This window comes from Dermacentor variabilis, chromosome 2 (assembly GCF_050947875.1).
Source record: "Dermacentor variabilis isolate Ectoservices chromosome 2, ASM5094787v1, whole genome shotgun sequence".
Lineage (NCBI taxonomy): Eukaryota > Metazoa > Arthropoda > Arachnida > Ixodida > Ixodidae > Dermacentor > Dermacentor variabilis.
This window is the reverse complement of record NC_134569.1, coordinates 900,263-919,082: the sequence shown is the minus strand read 5'-3', so window position 1 is coordinate 919,082 and position 18,820 is coordinate 900,263. Positions and strand designations below refer to the sequence as shown.

General features: G+C 44.4%; 1 protein-coding gene across 4 annotated transcripts in view; it reads left to right on the top strand.

Moving 5' to 3' along the window:
- Positions 1–18,820, top strand: part of Mo25 (calcium binding protein Mo25) — a 171,359-nt gene that overhangs the window by 51,864 nt on the left and 100,675 nt on the right. For all 4 annotated transcript variants that reach the window (XM_075679520.1, XM_075679522.1, XM_075679521.1 and 1 more), the window contains one exon: positions 3,914–4,032. In XM_075679520.1, the coding sequence (XP_075535635.1) occupies positions 3,914–4,032 (119 nt within the window). The remainder of the gene's footprint in view (positions 1–3,913; positions 4,033–18,820) is intronic.

Sequence of the window (18,820 nt, the reverse complement as noted above, 5' to 3'; positions counted from 1 at the left end):
GTCCAGTTGAACCAAACATGAATACGAATAGAGCGATTGGGTGGGTCCACATGATACCAGTTTCCCGCACATGCATTATTGTAGGGGCTAGTCTTATGGTCCCCTCAACTCGCGGCTCGTTGCCGCCGCAGCAAGCCGTGAAAAATCTGCCCAGGGCTGGTCCCTCCCGTGGCACACGTTTTGCCCTCAGTGTGGCTGGGGCACTACGGCGTGACGCTGAAACTGCTACCTTGCCATTTGAGAAAGGATAAAATTTCCGCCACATTTTTTTTTCTTCTTCTTTTTCCTCGCACGTGGCGTTGATGGGCTTCTCCTAAGCCTGTTCTCTATGACGGGGTCAGAACAATGCTGGTTGGAGGCGCCACCACGTGATTTGGCGCGCTGCAGAGAGCATTGTCGGATTGCGATACAATTGAATTAACTGTTGCAAATGCTTGGGCGTTCAAATTACCGGGCATTTTTGCCCATGGAATACACATAACTTTGACGGGACCACGGCGGCAGTTCGAATAAACCATAAGTTCAAATTGAGGGGGTCTGTACGGTCCAGCCACCTTCTGGCACAAAGCTTAAACAGCCAAACACAGAGCTAATACAGTCGCCGACTGATTTTTCGGACTCCAAAAATTCGGACATGCTCGATTCGTGCACGACGCTGCGAGTAGGCCACGTTTTTCGTTTGTGTGACTGGTGCCGGCGTGACGGCATGGTGGTGTTTGCTTTGTGTGCTGTGTCGAGGTTGCGGTGATCCAACGCGGCATATGGAAACATCGCGTCAAGTGTCTAATGGCGCTGACAGTGCCCACGCAGACTGTGCTGGGGAATGCCGGCAAGCAGGTGCCAGGAGGCCTAGGATTCTTTGCCTTCCGATGTGCTCCCTACTGAGGCCGAAAATGTTCTGCCGAGAACTGCGCAGTGGTTGCATTGCAATTCCGAACACCATCTCATTTGACAGTTTCACAGGTAGTGACACTGCTGTACTGACATACGCAGAACTCCACGACAGCGAGATCATTTGTCAGGTTGCTGCTGCAGCTCCGGCCAATGACTCCGAGTCGGAAGATGATGCACCAAATGCTACGCTGCCGTTGCATGCAGAGCGTGTATAAGCAGTGACTGCTTTCAGCTGCCTATAGTGACCGTGCGCCCCTGTCCGAGATTCAGGCTTATCTGATTGCGCGTAAACGGAACAGCGTGCCATGGCGCATTCACGATTTCTTCAAGCGTACTGTCAAGCCCGAATAAGCACGGGGAAATAAAGAATGTTCTTTTTTAATCTGCTTTTTCGGACACCTGTTTATTTGGACATTTCCGCAGTCCCTGTGCGGTCTGAATAAACGGTCGGCAACTGTATTGCTCTAACCAAGTGTAAAACGTTTTAAATGTTTAGAAAAACGTGTTCAAGATTACGCTTCTGCCAAACATTTACACTAGCAGTAAGGTAGAGTACACTTCGTTACTGCTATATTAGTTCTGTGTTTGGTCGAGCCCTGTGCTACCAGGTAGCTGCACCGTGCAGACCGGTCACGTTTGTGCCTCTGCTCATCCCATGAAACGCCCAGGCCCAGTCCACAAGCAGGTGCATTTACTCGAATATCGGACACTCAAAACACTATTGTGGTAGTAATCCTCTGGCGTAAAGTGATGGCCACAAGCGTGCAAATCCTGGCACCAATCGAATACCGACAGTCCGATGTGCTGCAGCCACTCCGTTTGTCTGCTGCCTTGCAGAGGGACACGATGTCGCAGCTTGGCATATTGCCAGTCACTACATTTGCAGCCCACAATGTAACAAGGGTTCACTAGGGTGGTTGCGAAAAGAAAGATTGAGACCAACAGGGAGCACGTTGTAACACAAGCAGACGACACTTGCTGTGTACCGGAAGTCTTGAGTATAGTGATATGTTGTCCTTGTGTATTCTCTTTCTGTCACTTTCTTTTTTATAGAAACAAATCAACTAACATTCCAACTATTATGAACAACATTTGTAAGCCATAAAGCTGGAAACATTGATGCTCTCTGGGCAGCCAGTTGGGATAGCTCACCCTTCTGGTGTCATATGGTCACCTCACGTCACCTGGTCAGAAGCAGCATAGAACTCAGCCAAATGGCGTGCTGCAATCGATAGCAGTGTACACTTTTAAAACCTTATAATAAATTATATGCTTCACGCAGAGCACTTCGATGCATCAATTAATGATCAAAAGGACCTACCCTTACAACTCAGTACGTTTGTTCAAAATCATTTTGGAGGCCCTTTAAAAAATTGGCCAGCTGTATGTATTCATCTTATTGAGGAGATGAAATGAGTAACGAAGCTAAGGACAGCTTGGCGGGAATTACCCCTTTATTAAAATGCAGAATTAACTGCAAATTGGGGTTAAATCTGCATTTGTCTTCATCTTCTTGCATAATAATAATAATAAGAATAATAATAAAGAGGAAGCTAGCGGAAGGCCGCAATGGCGACACTATATCAAGCGGTTCCACGTCGTCTTCCTCCTCTTCAGTGCAGCCACACTGTGGTGGCTGTTTCGTAGCATCATTAATAATAATAAAATGGAACAATAAGTTGAAGAAAAATACTTTCATCTTGGTATAATACAGATTGAATGCAATGTTTCAGAAAGTACTAACTTATACCCGTGTCACACAGTAAATCTAATGCCATTTCCAACGAATGACATTTCTTGCGGTTAATGTCATTATCACTGCACGCTGACACATGGCGAAAACTAATGTAATTTGAAAATTATGACGATGATAGTAAAAAAAAGACGAGCAAGAATAGCGTCAAACCAACTCTATTATTAAGAATCATTTTCCTAGTATGGTAAATCCCATTGGAATACGTGATCCTACCTTTCACGCTATCCTTTTGGATCACTACCTTGTTGACACTGCCAACCAAGTTGTGTCAAGCCAAGCCGAAGATCAGACAAGCAACATGGTGGAAAGCACAAGAGGCACGTCTGCTACCTCTGCTGAAGAGGATCGAGAAAGGCAGTTGCTTGTGATCGTCATTCTGATGTACATGCGAGCTCCTAATATCATCATCGTCGGCGCATGCCATTAGAAAATTTGCTTGCATTTATGTGAGTGGGTAAATTTCTGCAGCGTGATGCGCTAAAGCAGCGAGAAGCTTATGTTTGTCCTCTTGCAATCCTTTTTCCTTTGTCCTTTCTTTTACTTTTCTTTCCACACTTCAGTACTTCACGCTGAAGAAATTTACACCATGGACTTAAGGCAACTCGCCCACATCACTATTCTTATTCATTTACGTCAAGTCAGTCAAAGTGGCTGCAGCCGTCCAGTGAGGACAAATGCGACTGCACAGCCAAAGCCATAGGCGGTCGTCTAGTCACTGGATTGAGGACAGCGTTCTGTAGTTATGCGCTGTGATGCACTTAATGTCATTAAAAGTAATAATTAGGTAATAAAATCAACAGAATAAGTTATTTTTTCTTTAACAGCAAAGAAGCATGTACTGCTTGAGAGACCGATCGGCAGGCTCCAGGTGTCGAGGATACACATTTGGTGCCAAACAAATGCAAATGAGTTTGGCGAACTCATTCGTTTGGAAATGCAAGCTTCAGCGAATGTCATTATGTTTTACCGTGTGACAGCGAGCAAATAGCATTATGAGTGAATGTCATTCGTTGTAAATGACATTAGATTTGTCGTGTGACAGGGGTATTACACAGAGCTTCCTTTTTGCACCAGAGTAGTAAGTTGTTGCTCCATACAGCAAATGTTTGTGCTCCAAAAGCTTGTCCCAAAGACCAAGTGCCACTTCCACGGCATTGTCTGTCAGCTGCTAATCAGCATAGTTTCTTGACATTCACACTTACCATGCAGGTCACTGATTGCATTGAAAAATCTCATGTTTGTCGCTGCTTTATTGCTTCTTAGGGCAAGAAAGATGTCGCCCAGATCTTCAACAACATCCTGCGACGGCAAATAGGCACACGGTCACCGACAGTAGACTACATTTGTACGAAGCCAGACATCCTCTTTACTCTAATTCAAGGGTAAGTATGCGTGACGACATATGTGACGACATCTGTCTTTTTGCAGGAAAATTAATTTTTAGGGGGTAGCTCAATTTGCAAATCTAATATCCTTCATTCATTGCATTCAGCAAAACACTTGTGCTCCATGAGGTACTTTGCACAGCATATAAACAGTAATCAGATATTTATTTATTACGGAGATAGGACTGTGTGTTTTGCCTGCACTGCTCCAAAACACCAACTGCGACCATCCATGGCCTCCTTATTCCATTCATGTGTGATAGACCATATCCAGTATAGTTTCGCAAACTCATGACCTATTAATCTTCATACTCATGCCATCGGATGCCAATGTGCTTTTAGTAGCATATGGCGTACAGTTCTGTGAATTCTGCCAACGGGGCAGTTGACCTACCAAGCTCTCTTGAATCAGTCACACCGTGTCCAAAAATTAACTCTGTTCTTTAAAAATAGAGAGCTTTAGTTTAGGGGACGCAAAGCGTTAGGACCCTTAGCGCTTCGGTGCGTTTGCGTAAGCAAGCGGAAACACGTTTTTTGTTAGCGGCGCCAAATGCAGGCCGCACTGAGGTCGCATGCGCTCGCAGCGCCATCAGCGTCTGATCGTTGTTGCGTTATCATTTTCTTTTTTTTTTAATATCAAATCAAGCTTGGAAGTAAAGTACATTAAACTGCTTTTATTAACGCTTTGAGGGTCGATTTTTTCTTCTTTTTTTCGCGATATGCGACCGCCCAGGGTCGATTTTTTTATTGCAGATTCCAATTCTTCTTAGGGACTTATTTAAAAAAAAAAGGACCGTAATTTTTCTAGGGTGGCCGTAAAGTGAGAAAAATATTTTGCGTTGGTATATAGGTACTCTTCATTCATGAATAACAACAATAAAATAGGAAATATACATATAAAAATTAAAAATTTAATGCATTGTTATACACATAGTTAAAGGCTTTGAAAATGCGCACACGAGAATATTTCGCAAGACTCGAATGTTCCGGCTCTTACACTAATATGTACGTCCATAGTGTAGTCGAACTGCGTAGGTGCGTGCACTCAAGAAAACTGTGGTTGTGTCCCCGTTAAAAAAGCAAAATGTGTGACAACCTTCCGCTAATCTTCATCTTATCGCCAACCAGAGGGAATTAGTTTTTGCAAGTGTCAAAAAAGAAAGAAAAGCAACGGAAACGCATGCACGGCGGCATCCTTCCTATGCGCACCCCTGTGAACACTAAACGAGCGAGAAACAAGTGGTCGCCCTTTGAGCGATTAGTAACGAAATAGCCATCAGTTTTGCAAGTGCAAGAAGCCGAAACCGCCTGCAGAACAAAACCTAAACCCCCGCCCGCCTGCGCGCACGCCAATGCGCGAGCGGCAGTAGATAGACGCGTGGGAGCAAACTAGCTCTAAAACAAACCATGCAACAAAAACCGAGGAAGGAAGGCGCGTGAAAAAAATTCCTTGTATTCCCACATAGTGGCAGCACATGACAGAAAAGAAAAAGTTGGGAAATTGATACGCTTTTTAAACGTGGAGATGGCGCCGTAAATATACAGCAGCAACCATTTTTAGACTTGTTCACGGCACCGTATATTTGTCATTGACCCTCAATATATATATATATATAAATAAAGAAACTGTCTGTCGGCACTAGGCAAAAGATTTATAAGGTTATCCTCGCGCCTAGGTTACGACTAAGGCCGAGCCAAAGCAATCCAAACATATGTTTGATAAACTGTACTTAGGCGTCTCGTGCAGCATAATCCGTTGTGGTCTTTGTTCTGCTTATTTAAAGCCTCTTGCAAATTTTCTCATGTCGCCGTTGCGGCAACAGCGTGCCTGTGCACTCTGCGACTAGCTTCTTTACCATGTTGGCCGTGAAATGCACATGTGCACATATCCTCACCGGCACAGGCATGCTCTCCGTCTGTGTGGCGCGGTGTGGCGGGAAGGGCGGCTTGTCTTGGCAGGTCTCACTTCTCGTACACTGCGAGAGTTCTCGTACACCACGAGAGTCACGTGGGTAACATGACCTCTTAGAGGCAGTGATGTTTTCGGCCGCCCCAGCAACCCAAGGACGCTAGTAGACGTAGCGGTCTGCGCATGCGCAGTACTGTCGCCCCTAGTTCTTGCATTCGCAAGCCACTTGCATCCCCTAAACTAAAACTTTCTAATAATTTTTCTTTTTTTCTTTATTCAATACTGCAAACCTTGTACAAGTCCAAGCAGGGTGGGTTAAATGGCAACAAAACAATAAACAATAATAAAAAAGTTAAAAAAAACATCAAAGTGTGGCGAAAGGCAATAAGGAATCATTCCAGTCAGTTACAGTGCGAGTCTGTCAGTCTGTTCGCGCAAAATACGCCGTCAGGGAATTAGGATGATGGTGGCGTGAATGCCTTGACGTTGAAAGTGACAGATATGGAGAAGGGTAAATAGCTAGATCTTGATTCCAAAGCAAGAAAAAAAATTGCAAACGTAAATTTTTTCTTCGTTGTTCAAGACATTGGATACCATTAATCTACATTAATTCAGAGGGTGAGTCATACGGGGAAAATTTAGAGTAAATAAACCTTACAGCTTTTCTCTGTACCTTTTCTAGGCAGGTGATATTGTGTTTTATTAAATGGGTCCCAGACAACGCATGCATATTCAAGTTTTGGTCTAATTAGTGAATTGTAAGCAAGTAATTTTACGCTAGGGGGAGAATTTATAAGCTTATGTCTTAAAAAGTACAGTTTACGGAATGCAGAAGAACAGATGTTATCTATATGTAAATTCCATGATAAAGTATTAGTGTGACACCCAAATACTTATATTTAGTCTCTTCCAGCAAAGGTGACGAACCTAGCCTGTAGTTAAAAGACGGCAGAGCTTTTTTGCGAGAGAAGCGAAGAAAGACAGTCTTATCAGTGTTAAGTTTCATGTCCCACGTTTCACACCATTCAAATATCTTAGCAAGAGAGGAGTTAAGATGGATTTGGTCGTTAATTGAAGTTATTTCTTGAAAAGCACACAATCATCCACAAACAACCTGGTTTGGACATTCGGATCAAGTTCAGCAGTAATGTCATTAATATATAATAAAAACAATAATGGCCCCAGCACACTTCCTTGGGGCACGCCAGAGCCAACCGGAAGGCAACCTGATTGCTGCTCATTAACTGCTACAAATTGGTAGCGACTGGTTAAATAGTTTGATATCCATATGATTAAAATTTCTGGGAGGCCAATGCGTCTGAGTTTTAAAATTAGTTTGTCATGGGGAACTCTATCGAAAGCTTTACTGAAGTCAAGAAATATTGCATCAATCTGCCCGTTCTTATCAAGACGTGAAGCGAGTGAATGTATTACTGTCACTAATTGTGTAATTGTTGAATATTCTTTTCTAAACCCGTGCTGAAAATTAGAGAGGACGGCGTGTGCAAAATTCATTAATCTGGTTGGCAATAATATGTTCGATTAGTTTACAACATAATGATGTAAGTGATATTGGACGATAATTTTGTAATAATGTGCGGTCACCTTTCTTGTGTATTGGCACAACCCTGGCTATCTTCCAGTTGCTTGGTAATTGTCCATGAAGTAAGGAAATACAAAATAAAATAACTAGAAACTTTGCAACAGATTCTGCATATCTCTTCAGAAACACGTTAGAAAGGTTGTCGGGACCACGTGATGATTTAGTTTTTAAATTTAGTAACATAGAAACTACGCCAGGGTATGAAATAACATTTACATCACAGGGGTGAAACACTGCGTCATTGGATGGGCAAGCACTGGATTTAGAAAACACACTGTGAAAGTAGTCATTTAAGTGGTGCGCAATATCCCCATGATCGGCAACCACAGAACCATCAACCAAAGTTTGCGACACCGGTTTCCTTTTTTCACTTGTATAATTCCAAAACTTTTTTGGTTCCGCTATAATGAAATTTGGCAGCACTGTATTAAAATAATGTTCTTTCGAGGAGTGTACTGCACGTGCAAGACCTTCTTTTAAATCCTTTAAATGACCTAAATGCAAGCGCTGTTTCTTTAACCTTTTTATCTTTCGCTTTAAGTGGATTATTTCACGCGTCATCCACGGTGTTTGTCTACGAACAAATTTACGTTTGTTCGGCAGAAACTTATCTATACTGTAGTGGCACATATCTTTAAAACGGCGCCAAAGTGTGTTCAAATCAGTATCATTAAAATTGATAAGGCATGTTTCCAAATGTTCTATAGTGGATGCGTCATCTGCACGTGAGTAATCTTTGAAAGAACAATGTTTCACAGTGTTATTAGATAGAGTACAAGCGACAATGAGTAAGTGAACACTGACAAGCAGGTGTTCAGAGATGCCTTCCACAACTTCAACAGTGTAATCAGGTAATCCTCTTGGCAAAAATATCAAATCCAGTACAGATTTGCTAGTTCCTTGTACACATGTTGGTTCCTGAACTATTTGAATTAGGTCATGTGTTAACATAACATTAAGTACACTGTTTAAATTGCTGTTTTGAGGAAGGGATTCAAAACGCCCCCAATTAACGCCTGCCAGGTTTAGGTCACCAATAAGTAGTAATATGTTTCTCTGGAACCGAGACGTGCTCTTCCAGTTTTAACAGATAATCAGCTGATGCATCAGGAGGTCTGTAAATGGCAAACAGAATGAAGGTATGGCCCCAGCATGAGATCTTTATGCACAAACATTCAAGGCCGGGAATTTCTTCCAAGAAAACAGCCTGTATGTGGTCTTTAATTAGAACTGCAATGCCGCCCCCCCTGAAAGGCCGATCCCTACGAAAAACTTGGTAACAATTAGGGGAGACATCCTCGTCGGCTATTTCAGTCCGTAGCCACGTCTCAGTTATGACGGCAATATGTGGGTCATGTTCTAGTAAAGAAACCTCAAGGGGTTCCGTTTTGTTTACTACACTACGAGCATTTAGGGTGATTATGCGCAAGTGCTTGTCACATTCTTTGGAAAGGCGTCAAGGCTCGGGCTGCTGAGAGCGTTGATTGTTTATCTTGACGCACATGTTTTTTGCCTCATCCCAACTCATCCCAAAAGAACAAATCTTTATTGACCCTAAGTTTATCATGAAGTAGGCGTACTTTTTTACCCTGCAGTTTCTCATCTTTCGCGCTTTCCCACAGAAGCTTCCGTTTCTTTAGCGTTGCTTGCGAGTAATCATTTTGTACAGACATGCCTGAATTTTTTAGCTTGCTGCAGTTTTCAAATATAAGTTTCTTTTCGTTAAAATCTTGCAGATAGATGATGACCGGTCGTTTACTGCCTTGTCGGCCGAGCCTGTGAATGCGACCGATTGATTTGCACTGTACTTCTGCGTTTCTCTCCCCACACTTGCACCAAACTTTCTTGGCCCTTCGCATCATACCAGGCCGCTTAATCAATCATTAAGGCCTGCTCTTTTGCGCTGCACATGTAGTCCGAGTAACGACAATGCTGCATTGAACTTCAGCCTGGCAGCAGGATCACATTGACTCAGACTGACCGACGGCCTGTGCACACCAACAGTCTCCCAACGCTCACAAAGAAGGTCTTGGAAAATCGCAGCTTCGCCCAAAGGTGCATCAACTTGGACTTTGTGTTCCTCAGGGGTTTACTTGAACAGCTCGAGGTGTACAACTGAGGTACTACTGGGCACAGAGGTAAAGAAACACGCTTGCAATGATGGATCAGCTAGACAAGCCCACACTCTTCCTGGCCCTCAACATGTCCAAGCGCCACAAGAAGCACCTGCTCGAATTTGTCGAGAGAATGAAAGAGCTGGTCGAGGGGCGCTGTGGCAGGGTTGACGTTAAAGTTGGCTGCCTGCAAAATGCTTTGCATAACTCTCAATTCCAATACTATGTAGCATTGGCGTATTTTCTTACTCTAAGGGCAATCGGGACTATGTCAATTGCACGTGCAGCAGATGGTTTGCACCAAGGCACCAGATTTAAGAGTGGAGCATAGGTTGTTGAGATAAATTTATTTCTTAATCAAATCTGATAAAACTACTCATGCTCACTCAGTGCTTTGTGTTTATTTTCAATAGCCAATATATTTTGCATATACATAGTAGTTTCCAAGATAATTAATAATTACCTTATATTGTTTGTTGAAGCAATTTCAATTTACCAGTTAAATGGAAAGTTGAAGATAACATATAGTTGGATACTACAGTGCACAAGGATAGCAATGTTGCAAGCAAATTCAAAATTGAACAATTATTTGTGACTTTACATTCCATTGAAGTTCTGTGTCCACAGGATCAACGTAAGAGTAAATGTAAATAAAAAAATTTGGAGCTTAAAATGAAAATATCTGCTCTCAGTGTTGCCTTCTCAATACGTTTAGCTTTGTGCTGCCAAAAGAAGTGTATAGCTCTAGCTGCCCTAGATCGAAGATGTTGATACAGCAAACAAGCAAAGTGACTAAAAACTATTTTGAGAAAAAAGAAAACTTTAATCAGTGTTGTACAGTAAAAGCTATTTACATTCACAATTGATTAGTAACCCCCCGTAGTAATCTGCTTGCAGCACTTCAAGCTGAGTGCATTTAGCTCCATATACAAGAAAAAAAAATTGCAGCTGTAGTAGTCCTATTGTAGCAATAAACAGGCAGGCTGTGCAAAAAGTGTTTTGAGAAAAACAGACAACTCAATTTATTCAGGAATATAATGAAGTATTTACATGTTGCCAGTTGTAACAGGCAAGTATGCCCCTAGTGCATGCCCCAGCATATATGCCCTGGTGTGAAACGTTTGTTATCAAAAAGAAAATCTTATCATTTGCTGATTACCGGTGCTCCGCGTTTCGCCAAAATTTTTCACAAGGTATGGGTTGCATGTTTTGTTGATGCGTCATCACCACAGATCGCACATGAGATAAATATCTTTAACTGGCAAAAAAAAATAATTTAATGCCGTTTCCCAATTACTGGGGCTCCACATTTCGTGCACAGCGAGATTGTTCACAAGGAACGGGGTGCACGTTTGGCCACCTCTCAAATGCAGCGAACTCCGCGCCGCGGATTGCACACAAGGTGACTATCTCAATGGTGAGACCGCAGTCACATTCACCTTTGGCCACTGCTGCAATGCAACTTACGTTTTACACAGCCGAGCATTTATAGAATTGCGGCTTACGATAATGAAGCTTGTCTACATCGCATCTGAGCCAGTCACTGCTGCATCAGTGTAAGTGAGAAAACCCGATTTTCGTTTGGCAGCCGGTGTTGAAGCAAACTCTTGCAGTTTTTTTTAGCCTTCTTCACTTCCTTCAAATCATTGGGCTGCAGTAGTTGTGCTGGAATGCTGCATGAACACCGGCCGCTCCAAGAGCTGCTTTCAACTGCTAAGCCTATTCCGCAGTCACGGGTGAAGGCTCAGGCGGCGCTCGGCATAGGTAGCAAACTGTTGCCGGCATCTTCCAAAGCTACTGCGCACTTACGAAAGTCTAAAACCCCTCTTCTGTTCACCGAATTTATGGCTTGTAGCAAACTGAATTCGACACCGTCTCGTGCCGAGTTTTGCACGCCCGAGCAGACGACAGCGAAAATCCAACAATGGCATGGCATGCTTATGGTCTCGTGCCTCAGTCGACGAATGGAATTGCGCATGGTGTCTACTTTTTCACGGTCCTTTTCTTCCTACCATTCAGCGCACAGAGTAGTGGTGGCGCAAGAACTAAATTGAAGGGCGGCTCTTTTTCAAACATCACCAAGATGGCTGCGATTGAAAACTTAGAACAGCAAGTGCACGTCACGGAGAAATGCCCTTTTTTGTGCATTCGTCCGTAAAAATACATGTCGCTGCTGTCCTCATTATGACCAATATATTGGTCCAAGATGCATCAGACACTGTAGAATCCAAAAATAATGTACTCAAAAAAGTGATTTTTCCCTGATTTTTCTATCTGTAAGACCCCTGTCCCCCCTTCATTCCTTTCGTACCGTGCCCAAATGGGCATCATTAGCCCGTTAACAATGGTTTGAAACTCCACTTTCGAGACCTTCAGCGCTGCTCACGGACACACTGTGTGATCAGACTTGAAGGAGGAGAACTATGTTTTTGTTTTTTAAGCAGTTCGTCTTTTCCCCCCAGTCGGGGATTTTTGAACGCACTGCGAAGTTTTTTCAATGGTCATAGAAAGCAAAAATAGCCGCCCTCTATCGATGGTTTGAAGTGCCGCTTTCGAGACCTTCCGATCTGCTTATGAACACTCTGCACCATTGGATGTGAAGCAGAACTATATTTTTGTTTCTTAAGCAGTTTGTGAAATTTCAGAGTGCATTTAAAAATTAACACCCAGCAGGGAAAAACTTTAGCCAACAAAAGCTGATCTAAGCTAAAACAACACTTGTTTTATTCTGTGCCTCAAGATCAGCTTTTGTTGGCTGTTAGAGAATGCGTAGAAGCAAACGGCGAAGTGTCATTCCGGAATTCAACAGGCTTGTCAGTAGATAACTTTATATCGTTATTGCAGTTTTACCTGAAATCTACTTTTATTGTTTATGACAACCTGCCTTTTTTGCAGCGCAACGGTATCTGCATTGGGTCCTGCGTGGCTCCAATTCTTTGCGATATTTTTTTAGCAAAAGTAGATAAACTTTTAGATAAGCCTTTCTTGGGGGGGTTTGTTTTAAAGGTTTTTAGGTACATAGATGACTTTTTAGTGCTTTTAATAAAGCAGACGGCCTTCACCTACCTCTCTACAGTAGGTGAAGTTTTAAACGCATTTGACAAGCATGCACTTGGGCTAAATTTTACCCACGAACTACCTGACGCAGATGTCTTACAGTTCTTAGACCCGAGACTAACCTTTCATGAAAAGCACGTTTGCTGGGGCTACTTCCCTCGCGCAAAAAAGGACTTGCTACCATATGATTCAGCGCATTCCAAAACAGTAAAAAGAGCTATAGCGTCGCACTGTTTGGAATCGTCTCTTCAGAAATCGTGCCTGCACCTGATGCAGAAAGCTTTTGAGAATCAGGCCAGCCGACGTGTTGCGGCGGGGTTCCCCCATTCGGTCTTGATTGCGGTGTCCTAGACCCTCCTTCAGAAGCTAAAACTGGGAACACGAGGAAAAGATGACCGTCAGAAGACCGACAAGCCTTTGGTTGTGCCGTACCTGCACAAGACTTCACACAGTCTCAAGAAGGTAGCCAACAGGCATAGGGTTTCCGTTGTTTTTTCGGTACCCAACAAGCTGGCACAGTTATGCCCACGCATCTGCAACTCTAAAAAAAGAGGTTGTCAGCTAAAACATGAGAAGCCGTTCATCAAGTGTTCCACAGGAGTGGTCTACACCATTCCCTTGAAGTGTGGAAAGGATTATGTCGGCCAAACCGGCCGCTGCATTAATGAACGCTTGGGGGAACATGTCCGAAATTTAAGCAACTTAAAGGACAAGTACGCACATTTGGTCGCACACGTAATTTAATGCACAGGATGCGAGGCTCGTTTGGGAGAGACGAAGATTCTCGGCAAGAGTGCCGACGCGACGGCGCGCGTCAGTTTGGAAGCATTCCACATACACAAATATGGCAGCAAGTGCGTAGGCACCCCTTCTGTAACGCTTTTTGCGGCAGAGCTTCATTTCTTGGAAGTGACTGCTTACTGATTTCATTGTATGGTAGTATCCCTCGCCTTTTGCTAGTGTTTTTCTTGTTTTTTCGTTTCCTTGTTTTTTCTGCACCTGATTCCGTTGACTGCTGGCACGTTCGTTCATCGATGCGTATTGTCATTTTCCCCGATTGTATCACTCCCTTCCCCCTTCACATCTGCCTTTCCCCTTATATAAGGTATCCGTCTTCCGTCAATAAAATTTAGTTGACAGTCAGCGCTTGTGTCCCGTCCTTCATACTTTGTGGTTGCATGTTTGCGCTGTAACAATTTTTATGTTAAATGGTTATGCTAGGTATTCTCTCCGTTCCCCACAGCAATGCTGAATGTGAGAGAATATTCAGCACTGTGAACAAAACTCTGAAGTTTTTGTCATCTCTGTGTGAGAAAACACTCGAAAGTCTGCTGATGGTCAAAGGGCACCAAAGTGGTACTTGCTTTGGGCAAACCTACACGGAGGAGTTTCTGAAGCAAGCAACGTCAGCAACAGCAAAATCATTGCAAAAATAAATTGTGCCCCAGGGGAGTGTTCACTCTTTGCTCTCCAAGACACGGATTTCACTTGCATTTGTGAAAACATGAGCAAGCTTATCGCAAAAGGTAAATTCCTTAAAGAAACAGTGCTGCCGTGGACCCCCCCCTTCCCATCCCCCCCCTCGCCACAATAGCTTTATGAATTTCCAGATCTTCAGGTTGGCAGGTATGCCTGAGATAATGCGGGAGCAGAACAACAAATGCAGAAGTGGGACCTTTTCTGTTGCCCTTTTTTTCTTTCTTACAGAGGTGACGACACATAGTTTTCTTGCTTGTTTTCTCGGTTCAAATGCTGTCAACTGTACCAGACATCTCCGTCTTGTTTATCTTTTGGTTTACTTTTTAACTGCATATTGGCATGCATGATTGCATCCAGAGCAGCTGGGGTTTCGTCCACAGCCGTTACAGCAAATAGTAGTTTCATTTTGACTCGGTGCAGTGTTGTCCAGGATGAAGAGCACCATCTACACTGCGATGGGCAGCAACCTGGCAACACTGGCAAAAAAATAATCTGGATGTGCACATGGTAGTGAAAAGCATCTCGCATGAACATATGCTGCGGCCGTGCTGTGAAGGAAGTCACGAGGCCTTCACTGCATCGAGCGCTAATCAATCCTGAGATGACAAATTGCAGCATCCGCACTGCTTTTGTGCAAAACAGCAGGATTTGCTGATTCATTCAGTCAATAAAAGTGTGTTGACATAGTAAGCATTTATTTATTATTTTCTTGATAACCTCAATAATTCGACATTCTATTAATATTTCCATTCTTTTTTTGGAACCCATGAAATCTGAATTTAAGAGGTTTCACTGCACATACATATTGTGTGTTTCTTTTGGACAATGTGCACAGGTGCCCCGACGAAGACGAACTGCTCCAGAGTTTTGAGCTGTCAGCTGAACTGGCCTACACTGCAGTTGTTTTTGTAAATATACATTGTAGCTAGTCTTGTATTTAATCCATCATTCGCGCAACATTTTGGTGGAGCAGTTGTTTTTGTGAATATACATTGTAAATAATCTTTTGTATTTAATCCATCATCCATATAATATTTTGGTGGAGGTTGGTGTTCCTCGTCCTCACCAAGCAGCTCCACAGCGACCGCACCGTCCAGCTTTCCCACCATGGCTCCATGTGATGACACCTCATCTGCATCTACACCTGCGACTCAACAATGTACGTCATGGTTACCAATCCCTGCAACCTTGACATATTCTCCAAACTTGATAATGTCAACGTTGAGGACTGGCTCAGCGTGTATGAGCATGTTAGCCAGAACAACCGCTGGGGCCCTATTGTAATGCTAGCAAATGTAATATTTTCCTTGAGCGGAACACCACACGTCTGGTTCCAGACTCACAAGGACGAGCTGTCTCGCTTGGATGCCTTCGAGGACAAGCTCCACAGCCTCTTTGGAAACCTGACTGGTCGCCAACTGGCTGCAAGAAAAGAGCTTGCTATCTGAGCACAGTCTTCCACTGAATCATATGTCTCACACATACAAGACATGCTCGCTCTTTGTTGGAAAGTTGAGCAAATGGCCGAGGTTGACAAAGTAGGCCACATCCTCAAAGGGATCGCGGACGTGTTCAACTTGTTGATCTACTACAGTGTTTCCACCATCGACACCATTGTCAAGGAGTGCCGCCGCTTCTAACTTGCCAAAAGCTACCACGTCATTCTACAGTTCTCCCATCTCCTGAACACGACTGCGACGTCATCCTTACCACTGCACTCCTCCCTTCAAAGTAAATCCGACTTGTATCATTCGCTGTCAGCTCGATGCTGCAAGTCCAGCCCTGTTCTATCCACGGCCACTTGACCACACCACTGACCAATCAGCACCAGTGATCTCCCTCATTCAAGCAGTTCTGCAGCAAAAAATTTCCAACCCCTGTTTTCCTGCTGCCTGCTCTGTCTCCCATCCTGACGCCAGACCTGTGCTGCCAGCTGTGCCTCACAGCGACCTGTATTTTTCTCCCAGATCTCTCAGCCCTACTCAGTGAGGAACTCCGCACGACAAATCAATCTGTTTCCATTGCCACCAAACTGGCCATGTAGCTCGCCACTGCTGCACCTCCTGGACATCCCCGGATTAGAGCTAATTTTCCCCGTCTTCTCGACCATATGCTGATCCTCGGCGCTACTTGCCTCTCCGTATATTCTCCTACCTGTAACGTTCCTGTAGATGACACTCGTCCTGCTCGCTCACTGTTACCTCAGCGCTGTTGGTTCCCATTGCCCTAGCCACGCTACTGTTCATCACCGACCAATTATGGACCCTCCCAGGCAGAAAACTAGACCGTGCAGCTCCTGGGGGTAGGGCTGCATTCATCATGTCGAAGCTTCCATTCACGCTCTCAACTTATCAAGACTAACTTGATCTTCACGTTGATGGTGTCCCTACGATGGCATTAATTGATACTCGAGCCCAGGTGTCCGTAATGATTGCTAACTGAAAACTCTGTCGCTAACCTGCATCGTCGACTACACAAGCTGTACACGTCACCGAGGGCAGCACTGTTCCAATTACTGGAATATGTACTGCCCGTGCAAGCATCACTGGCTGCCACGTTACACTTCTTTAGAGTGCAGCTCTTAATGGCCCATTCCAGCGGCAAGCGGAGGCTATGGAGTAACCGGGCAAATGAGCACAACAGCGAAAGATGAAAGAGCAAACACAGAACTGCAAATAAAAAACGCAAGATGAAAATGGCGGAGACCAGTGAGAGCAGTCACTTCAGTGTTGTGCGCACGGTAAACCTAAAGCCCCTCAATCTCCCAAAGTAGCGCCAACCACTTCCCTCCTCCTCCGCTCAGCGTGGCCTCGACAGTGGCGCCGCCAGTGCTGGGCCTGCCGTAGCAGACGACGGCTAACACACTACGGGAGGAAATCCGCGGAAAAGTTCGTTCAAGCCCTGCGGAGCAGTTTTTTCAATCGAGATATTGCTTCATCAGTCTATAACTGGCATTAAAAATGTAGTGTTGGAATTGCGGAAGAAATAGAGAAAAGGACCATTATTCAAGGCGTATTTAAGGCGTAAAGTGCGCGCACGTTGAGAGTTCGTGTTGCCGAAACACGACGCAAGCACGCGATGCGCTCAAATACACGCGTAATTACCGAAGTTTCAGGTTTTGACAGCGTGAAATTATGTGTGTGTGGTTTCCTAGGTTCATTTATGTACCTGCAGGATGCTTTTGTTCGGCCGGCGCGTGAGAGATTCCGACTGTCTGCGGTCAACAATGCCTGGCAACAGGGCCGCTTTTTTCATTGCGGGGTGCTTTGGTAATCGTGACAATAGATTGTTTTTTGTTTTTACAAGTACTGCTCCAGGAGGGCACATGTAACGGCTAACAGAGGCCTCTGAAGAGCACGCAACATTACAATAAAGCAGGCAGCGCAGGGAGCGTGCGCATACAAAATTGGCTGTCTGCTATCGTGGACAGCCAATCTTATACACCCTTGGCATGCACAGGCTTCAGCAAGCCCCATCCAGTCCTGGTTCTAGCTTTGGTGTTCCCATTGCAGCTTTAGTGCCCTGGAGGCGCCGTCAATAATATGAAATAATGACATGTTGTTACAACTAGTAAATAAAATCTATTAAAGAAATACAATCGCGCCGAGGCGCCAGCTTCTAAAGCAGCCCTAGCGTGCCCGCGCGACTATTATGAAACGCCAACAAAGAATTTACCGGCCCACGTATGACTCTACGATCAAAGTGCACGTTAAACATCCCCTGGCGACCTAGATAAAGTTATCCGGAGCCATCCACTATGACCTCCATTATAGCTTTAGTTGCTTCGGGACGTTAAAAACATTAATCACCACAAATTAAATCAATACATGCGGGTGTACATTCAAAGCTAAATACTGCATCCATAAGTCACAGTGAGCCTTGCAAAAGCGTCGAGAATGTGCTAACTTCTGGTGGAGCTCAAAACACACCCTGAATGAAGTTGCTTCTATGTCACAGACCAGCTGCAGATGCGTGCACTTTCATCGCAAGACGAAACTACATGAAGCAAAGAGAGCACATTCAGAAAAAAGTCAACTTCAATGTGCTAAAAACCACGCAGTGCATGAACGCATACACTTTTTCGAAGCGGAAGGCTTGAACAGGCTCAAAAGAAGAGGTTGTGAGGAGCCGTGGCACTTACTTCACAAAGCCGTGCATTCCTTGCCACTTCCTCGAAGTCAACCCGCCCGATCCTGTGAATCCACACTTTTTCTCCTTTTGCGTTGCGCCCGCCGGACGGCAAAGCAAAAAGCTTTTTGCCATCGTTGTGTCTGTTTCGGCAACCGAAAGTGCAGCAGCACAGCATCTCAATTAAGTTCTCTGCCCTAACACATTCTATTGCGCTAACGCACTCCGTTAGTCCGCTGCCGTACTTTCGTCGCGCAGGCCCAACAGTGGAGGTCAGAGCACACTGGAAAGAAACAATATACAAAAGCGCGGTGCCTGCTCCGCGCTGGAAAGAAAAAATATACAAAAGCGTGGCGCCTGCTTCCACGTGACATAAATTGGCCAATGGGGGAGCGGAGGAGGCTGGGTTCTTAGGAATGGCCTGCCGAGGTGGCAACATGCAAGTTTTCTCAGCCAGCTGCAGCTGCAAGCGTTGCGAGCTTCCCCGAAGAGAAC